This window comes from Theobroma umbraticum, unplaced genomic scaffold, assembly GCF_002168275.2.
Source record: "Theobroma umbraticum cultivar Fairchild unplaced genomic scaffold, ASM216827v3 scaffold_30.0, whole genome shotgun sequence".
Taxonomy (NCBI): domain Eukaryota; kingdom Viridiplantae; phylum Streptophyta; class Magnoliopsida; order Malvales; family Malvaceae; genus Theobroma; species Theobroma umbraticum.
Window position 1 is genome coordinate 3,413,725 of NW_018397254.1, and position 8,853 is coordinate 3,422,577.

Consider the following 8,853-nt stretch of genomic DNA (forward strand, 5'->3'; position numbering starts at 1 on the left):
AAATTTGAAATAAAATTTGGATAGTGACTATATCCCACTTTATATTATGTTTTAGTTTTTATGAAATTTCAGAATTAGGTGGAGGTATTTCTTAACTAGCCATAAACTATAATAAAACATATAAAGCAATAAATCTTGTGTCATCACTATCTAAGAATTGATCATTTGCCAACATGGTCCATTAGGACCGCATTTGAATTACACTAGATACAATTAAACCAAGATGCATAACAAGGCAAAACATGCTCGAAATTCACACAAATATATATCACTCACAAATCATATGACTCAAAATCCTGCATGACATTCAGGGACACTTCTAGCAAAACTCGAAAATAAGTAAATTAATATGAATCATATCCACAAAAAGACAATAGTTTATAGGAAAGTGATTGTTATTTATTTGAATATATTTTTAATCATTTACAACTTTAATAAAGTTTGATAGAGATCATACCTCAATATATTTACCTACACTTTGAAATAGAAAAAAAAAACAATATTGGAATAAAAGCAACCACATAAGACTACTAGGATGTAGAACTACCTATACTAGTTCATCAACCATATGGTGATCTAAACCCAAAATAAGAGACCTCTCAATCAAGATTTTTCAATAATTTTAATGGATCTAGGATTTTTACCAGGAATCCAAAACGCAACTTTGATTCTCTAAGCTATTTAACAAGAACTCAAATTCATATCTAAAAATGCAAAATAAAGATAATTGAATAGAGAAATAAATAGAGATTTCAAAGTCCAAGAAAAAAAGAATAACAAAAAAAATGAAAAATAAAATAAAAAGAAAAAAAAGAAGTATTACCTGAATGGAGCTTTAAATTTTTCATTTTCTTTTCTCTTAACCTTTGTATGAATAAAAATGTTGTAGATTTTGTTATTCTGGGTCTTCTATTTTTTTTAAATCTTTGAAGGAGGAGGTAAAAGAGAGATATTGTGATTTACGTTAGAGAAGGGTGATTTGTAAAAAGAGAGAGAAGTGGAAGATCGATTGAGAGAGAAGGATATTTTTGAAAAACTAATGTTAAAATTATTTTTTATAGACGGAACATCTTTGAAATAAAAAGAAAAATTCTCATGAAAAGTTGAACTCTGTTCTTTAACCAGACTTCTACTTTTAAAGGATAAATAAACTGAAAAAAAAGTCGAATCAAATAAGTATTATGTAAAAAGAAAAAAAATAAGTAATATTTTTTAATTTTTAAAAATGCACAAAAAATAAGTAATATTTTTTAATTTTTAAAAATGCACAATTTTAGTGCTTGTTAGATAATTTTTTAAAACAAGGTCTTTTTTAATAAAAGAGATAATGTGATGTTATAAATGAGGAGTTTGATTGATGTGATTGTAATTTCAATTATATTCCTAAAAGTTAAAAGAAAAAAAAAATAATGATGAAGAAATAAGTTCATAATTTATAAAAAAGCATTAAATGAAATTTACATAGGTAAAGTTTCCAAGCAAATAATTGTTGCATTGATGAAAAATAGAAATATTTGATTTATGAATTAAGTGTTATTTATAAATTATTTTTAAAATTATTTTTTATGATTTATTATTAATTACAAATTTTATGTCATACAAAAATATTTTTAATATTTTTAAAAATTTACTTTAAATAGATAAAAAATAAAATTAACTTTTTTTTAATAAAAGAATTCGTGATTAATAAAAAGTTATTTATTAAATATCTTTTGTAATAATTTTTATTTAAATTAAAATTTATATAAATTATTTTACCAAACAGTATATAAAAGTAAATTTATTAAATAGATTTAATTTAATTTTAAAAATTATTATTTTTCTTAACAACTATTATTAAGTTAAACAACCTTTTAAAAAAAAATTCAGTCCAAACATATTCATAATTTAATCTCTCTTGAAAAACAACTTCTCATCTTTCAAAAAATTATATTACTTTTTTTTCTCTTTTCACTAACGAGTGTGCCGAATGAAAATTATTGTTGAATTATGATTTCGAAATCCCAAATTCCAGCTGTAGTACTAGGATATCTGATGAAACAGTAAATCTTAATCAAGCAAAACAAACACAAGGATTCTTTGGTTGATGGGAATGGAGGACGAAATTTACTACGGAGAATGGACCAACAAGGAGCACGTCCTCTATAGCATTTTTGCCGCTGACTCTGACTCTGGTGATGACAGCGGCTCCTCGTTCAGAAAGCTGCTGAGGGAACTGGACTTTTTCGTTTCTACAGGTACGGTGATGCTTGATGACTTGGAGAAACAGAATGATGATAGTGACGGGTTTTGGGAGGAAGATCGAGGAAGGGGCACTGAGGATGGAAAAGGAAAGGGCGAAGAAGAAAAATCATGAGGTTGGGGATTGGAAATTTGGAATAAAATTGCTTGAGAGTATTGGGTATAAAGGAGGTAGGCTTGGGAAGCACGAGGAAGGTATTGTTAATTACTCAATTGAAGCAAAGATTATGTCCAAGAATATGGGAATGGGGTTTAACCATTTCAAGGAGCAGTTTGAGGAGAATGAGGCTACCATTGAGAAACCAACAAGGAGTGGGAATTATGGACCTGACAGAGCTCGATATTTGCAGTCAAACTAATAATACCATTAAGTGCCAATATTCCAGGGTTATTACTGTCTCAAGACAATTAGGATCTCACAAGAACAAAAATGTCACTACTTTTCCAAACAAGTATTGACTCTAGATGGAGCGACGAAGTGTTAAAACTGAAACGATTGAAGATTAGGATGTACAATGAAATGGATATGGGATTATAAGTAATGATCGGATACCCACCAGTCTGCCGAAAGCTGTGTTTCCATGACTTACAAGCTGTCGAGAAATCTCTTTGATTGTCTAGAGTCAAAACTCACACCCACCATGGTTTCTCTGTTAAGTCTTTTGATAAAATATACCTGAACCTTGAACTATAAGGCAACCAGTCAATAACCTGTGATGACTTCTTCTTGGATTTACCATCCATACATTTCTGTATTGAATTGTGGAGCTTTTTGTCAACATTTTCAGTTACCCAGTTGAAGAGATCATCTGAGCTGATAGAGGCTTCTTTCGCAAATCTTTCCAGCACTCTTGGAAGAAATACTTTCTTCGACTTCTTCACAACTACATTTGCTTGAAGAAACTCTCTTTTTGCGACTTCCAACTCTTCTTTAACATTTGTTGCTGTGTAAACTTTTAGCTACAGACAGAAAGATGAGCAGAGAACAGGTTAAGATGGGTAGCAATGTCAAGGAAGAAAGGATGGCATGAAAAATCAAATAATATGACTTAGAAATTTACTACTATAACATCTTCATGTTATTAACTACCAAGATGATCTATTACTAAGACAAAAGCAAGTAGATGAGTTTCTGGTTGACTTTGACATTTTAAGTTGAAAACACATGCTGAAGGAAGCACTATTTGGGCTATTTCAGTTCCCTAATATCTCTGTTTCACACTCCAACTACTCCTTCCTGGGAAAAAAACTGATTTAGCAGTTCAATATCTGCATATGGTATATCATCCAGATACTGTACAAAAGCTGATCCAATCCCTTGATTTTTGCAGCAAATTTTTATGAACTAGTAAAAGGTGCATCAGTATGCATGTATGGAAAGATAGCACTTAAAATCCAAAAGATTACCATCATGTACTGATTTTTCTTTTGGTGGGGGTGGGATGGAGGCAGGGTGGCAGGAGAACCATAAAGAACAAAGAAGTAGATTCATCATAATTCAGAATGCAGTTGCATTCAATCTCCAAGTGATGTAAAAACAACATATTCATTCCCCAAATATTGTGATATTCCTGAATGCTTGTCAAAACTAAACTTTATTAAGAACTGAAATGAATCAATTATGAGTAAATCCTTGATGGTCTGACAATCTTTGAAAGTCATACTTCATTACCATGTAAAAGAGAAGTAGAAGTTACCACAGGATCAGAAAATGCTCCAGTACAGAGAGCAAAGCAAGCAAGTGGTTGGGAATATGGAAGACCAAATTTTGAACTGATAAGTTGCCTTTCTTCACCAGATTTTTTCCTTAAGGCAGTGGAGAGGATGGTCTCTAGCCACTGTTGTTTAAACAAAAGCAGATAAAACATGTGAATATCTGGAAATTGGTATTTTCCCATGCATCAAACGAAGCTATGGTAGGAGATTTCCGCTACAAGAATTATTATAAACAATTAAATAAAAGCTATTCCTATTTTCAGGAAGTTAGTGAAATATTAACCCATTTCTAGCACTCTTAGTTGTGAAAAGTAATACCCGTCCAACTCTAGGTGTACGGAAACAAAATATTGACTGCTCTATGGCATTTGCACTTATGATATGGCCACCAATGTTGTATGCAGCCTGCACTATACAGAAAAACCTATCAGTTTTATGGTCTAATAACTGAGTAGATCAAAATGAAAGAATACTGAAGATGCAACCTCTCACCTAACATATACAAACATGCAAAATAAAATGAGATAAACCCATCCAAAGTGAGATTCACAAATCCTTCAAGAGATGATCATAGAAGATATTGCCATTCGGTAAAGTTCACAAAGGAGTAGCTTTTGTTAGAGTAATTGACAGTTGGATATCATTGAAGATCGCATGAAAAGATTTTACAGTGACAGGGTTTGGTATCTTTATGATTTAGCTCCGTATGATCCTATTTCTAGCTCAAATATTGCTGCTGCTTACTAACAACAGGTGTTTGGAGAAATCATATAAAGCATCTTTCAGGAAATGCCAGCGCCAGCATCATTAGTAACAAAATGTTGTGAACAGTGCCAAGAGAAAACTTTTTTGTAACAAGGTTGACACTCTTTCTTAAGATGTCATCAAATGCTTTCTACATTTCAACATTATGTACTTTCGGAAGCCTGATCCTAAACAAATTGTTTTTGATTTAGATAAAGAAGTGGACACCTGAACAAATTGTTTTCTGTTTATATAAGTAAAAGGACTACCTTGTGAAACAAGGCTAATCGTCTCAATGAACTGTGGGGAATTCCATATGCTAAATATGCCTGCACAAGGCAAAGAAGAGAGTTAATTATAGTAAAAAGAGAGGCAAAATCAACGAGCTTTTAAATAGATATAAGCTTACATGCATAACAAGGGCATTGTACACATTGATCCAGAATGCAACTTGGGAATTATGTTCCATCTGACTCACTGTCACTTTTTCTAGTTGTTCCACTAGAGCTCTGAAATTGAAAAAATAACGCACACATTATGTTAGCTTTAAAGAATGTAGCGACATATAAGAGGAAACATATGTAGGTTAACAAATACAAGGAATATTAAACATGAATATGATTTGTGTCACATAAAAAAAGGGTAGAAGTTTCTCTAAAATTGCTTGAGCCTAGGGAATACTTTCCACCAATATTTATGCTGCAATGTGCACCTTAATTTCCTCAACACATAGCATTCCTCTATTTTGCTTTTCTTTCAACACCCCCCCCCCCCCCCGCCCCCCCCCCACCCCCCCCCCCCCCCCCCGCCCCCCCCCCCCCTTCTCTCTCTCTCTCTCTATCTATCTAATTATCTCTCTTTACTTGTGTAGTTATTTATGTATCTATGTATCTATAATAAACCAACCTGTAGTTACTAATGGCATAAGATGCACGAGAAAATTGGCTCCTATCAGTTGATATCCAAGATATTTCAACATTGGACGTGCAAGAGAAATCCTGGTCCTCTCCAATGCCACGTCTAGGAAGTACAACATTAGTTGATGACCTTGACAATAAAGGTGACCGGTTTTTCTCAGAATTCATAGATGTTGCACTACGAAGCCAGCAATACACTGTGGCCATACATCTGACCATTTCCTCAGACAACTTGCTTGGACATTGGTACAGATGATCTTTCAGAGTTCGCAGCACTGACGTTTTCTCCATACTCTGAACCTTTTCATGAGCCTGAAAAATAAATGAGGATAAGAAAGTCTGGACAAACACATGCATGGCATTATATGACCTGCAGTTGAAATGTGTTCTTCCCTTTTAGCTGGCATGCAGAATAGTGTGAGATAGCAGTTGCACAAGATGCCCAACCATCTATGGAGTTAAAGCCCTCGACACTAAAAACTGATTTTATGATGCATGAGAGACTGACAATTTGTCCTTTATTACAACAAGCTTCTTTCTAAATGCCATCTAGTATGGATAGATCTACTAAAACTTTTAAAGTCAACAGAAATTACTATGATTTGTGTGCTCCCACTGTTTGTACTGTAATTCTTCCTTCATAACCATCGAATACTCAAATCACAGTATGATAAAACTTCTGCATTCAAGCCAAGCCTACCTTTGACACAAACCTCCTAAAACTCTTTAAGTTTCGCAAACTAATGCCAGAATTAGCTATAAAATGAACAACAAAATCACGTAAATGAAAAAGAAAATTACAGTACCCCATATTCCCTACCTTAACTGGGTGTGAACATGTCTTGTCAAATAGAGTGTCATCTTTCCCACAGAACTGCAGAGCATCAACAGTTCTAGTGGTTCTTTTCCCCGAGTCGTTTGTGGAAACTAGAGCTTGCAAGGGTCTCAGAGGAAACTTTTTGGATGAACAAAATGCACTTGAAATAATACTCGGGTGTTTCCTTGATGTATGCTTTGTATGGGCAGGAGAAGCCTTGCCTGAGCTTTGTTCAGAAGGGGGCCGACTAACACAGTGGTCAAAAATACTCCTGTATAGAGAGAGTACATGTTGCTCACGGTTTGCAACCTCTTCCTCAAGTAACTCGATCTCTGCAATCAATTCCTTTGTCTGAAACCAACCAATAGTTGTCGAGTTATTTTCAAGCAGGGTGCCCTCTACATAACTCACTATGGATTTAAAAATATTTGATATAAAACATTTAAAAATATTTCAAGAGTATTAATAAGTAGATGCAGGCAATTTAGAGTATCAAGTTTGGGGAAATTTTGGGAAATATTTTACATGTTGAATAGTAAATTACTGAGGATCAGTTTTAAGCAACAGCTCAGAAGTCACATTCTCACGGGTAATATTACCTGTGCTGCAAAATGCCTGTGTCCTGGAGATAAAGTGCTTGAAGCCCTCCCCATTGCTCTCTCAAGTGTAATTCGCATAGATTTTTCTTGTTGCAAACGTAACTGCAGCAGCTCAATCTGAAAATTGGAAAGCCATGGTTATGCTATTGCTAAAAATAATGCAGCAAAGAAATCATGAGACAATCATTCAGCATTAATAAGTCACTGATGCCATTGTTTTATGTGCACATGAAATCTCTCATAGAATAGATAAAGGCCATTAGCCATTTATCCAACCAAAGTGGAACTAAAAGGGTTCACCCTCACCAGAGAATACTTACATAAAGTGACTATTTCAATATTTAAATCCGCAGCTATTCAAACAAACACTTCAGTATTTCAAAGATTTTTTCACATATGACACCATAATTGTTTTCTGTATTTGCAGTATGATGTAAAATATCCATTTCAGTCATCTGTATGAAGGAAAGTTGTGAGAACCAAGAAGCAGGGTTACACCATGTATCATCTCAGCCACCTATATATGTTTTATTTACAGGACCAACATTCTAGTCGAATAAAACAATCTTATTTCAAGGCTTACATCTTTCTCCAAAGAGGCTCGCTGGTTCAACGAAGTGTTCTTGTTGCTATAAGCAGACCGGTCATGAAAAGGACTTTGAGTCCTATAAGTCCTTGTTGATAGTGGAGATGCCTGCAATGTTCACATTCGAAAAACAATAAAAAAGTAAACAAAGAAGAAGAACAAGAAAAAGAACTATTCATAATTCTCATTCAATACTGCAATACATGGCTATATATATCTTCAGTTGTCTATGAAGGTAAGCACTGGAAATGCTTGAGGGCAAAATGATAACATGAGATAGCCACAATTTTGGCATTGATTAGGAGCAAGTTAAAGTTACAATTGTATTCTCACATGTAGTTCATTCTGCTCTTTCTTGATGGAATGCAAAACTCCACCTCTTGAAGCATCCAAGTTTTTGTCCGATGCACTGAAAGTAAAGCAGGAATATTACTGAACCAGTAAGAATAAAAATTAACCGAATCTGATAATTACTATCAGCTGTGGGAAGAATATATGTTAGAAAATTGGACTCCAAAAGTTAATAAAATAAACCCTAGTCAGAATTTATGGCTAATTACAAGAACTGCAATTTGTCAAAGCATTCATCGAGGACCTCCTTATTTGTTACTTCACAAACAGAGCAAAGATCACTGAAGCTTGCTGCTGAATCCAAGGCCTAAGAGAAGCAGAATGGTGAAAAGCTAAAAACATAAAGTGTAATTTCTGATGCTATAATTTCTAAACCACTATGCTAAAATTACTAAGGTAATTAGATCAAATTCTGAGGTTCATTAGCTCCATGCTCAGAACTTAGCAATCAAACCAGTCATTACCCATCGGGAGTCAGGACAAAAAGAAAAAATCAATCATTCTCCTAAACCTTGTTTCATTTAACTTGCCAGCTCAACTCATTTGAGCCTTCAGCCAAAGCCAAGAGTGGATATCCATGGATCCCATTGCACCATATTCCAACTTATTAGATCCAAATCTTTCACTTGCTCAGATGACATCAAGTTATAGGCACGCTAAGAGTCTAACCTCGTGAAAATACCACATTAGAAGAGAAAAAAAAAATGCAAACACATCAAGTCCAAAGAAAAATAAATACTTAAAACTCCTGCAAAATTGACATAGTTTAAATTAACTTAAAATAATTCCCATGATAAGAATACTTCCAAGCAGGGAACAGTGTCCTACGAATATAAAACTGAAAATTTTGAAATTAGCCCCTTCTTTTTTTTTTTTTTTTTT

At 33.8% G+C, this 8,853-nt stretch overlaps 1 protein-coding gene across 5 annotated transcripts in view; it reads right to left on the reverse strand.

Annotated features, from left to right (window-relative positions):
- Positions 1-2,213: 2,213 nt before the first annotated feature.
- Positions 2,214-8,853, reverse strand: part of LOC110416157 (electron transporter, putative (Protein of unknown function, DUF547)) — a 7,206-nt gene continuing 566 nt past the window's right edge. Inside the window, exons 2-12 of one of the 5 annotated variants that reach the window (XR_002445148.1) lie at positions 7,954-8,029; positions 7,618-7,728; positions 7,035-7,151; positions 6,439-6,786; positions 5,608-5,930; positions 5,111-5,210; positions 4,971-5,030; positions 4,276-4,362; positions 3,914-4,079; positions 3,649-3,812; positions 3,066-3,201 (exon numbers count right to left, since the gene is read on the reverse strand). Coding sequence is in view for 4 of the 5 variants with exons in the window: in XM_021428021.2 (XP_021283696.1) it covers positions 2,872-3,201; positions 3,939-4,079; positions 4,276-4,362; positions 4,971-5,030; positions 5,111-5,210; positions 5,608-5,930; positions 6,439-6,786; positions 7,035-7,151; positions 7,618-7,728; positions 7,954-8,029 (1,693 nt within the window). In the remaining variant the exon portion in view is untranslated. Of the gene's footprint in view, positions 3,202-3,648; positions 3,830-3,913; positions 4,080-4,275; positions 4,363-4,970; positions 5,031-5,110; positions 5,211-5,607; positions 5,931-6,438; positions 6,787-7,034; positions 7,152-7,617; positions 7,729-7,953; positions 8,030-8,853 lie in introns of all 5 variants that reach the window. The other 4 variants (XM_021428038.1, XM_021428029.1, XM_021428021.2 and 1 more) reach the window with 4 other exon arrangements.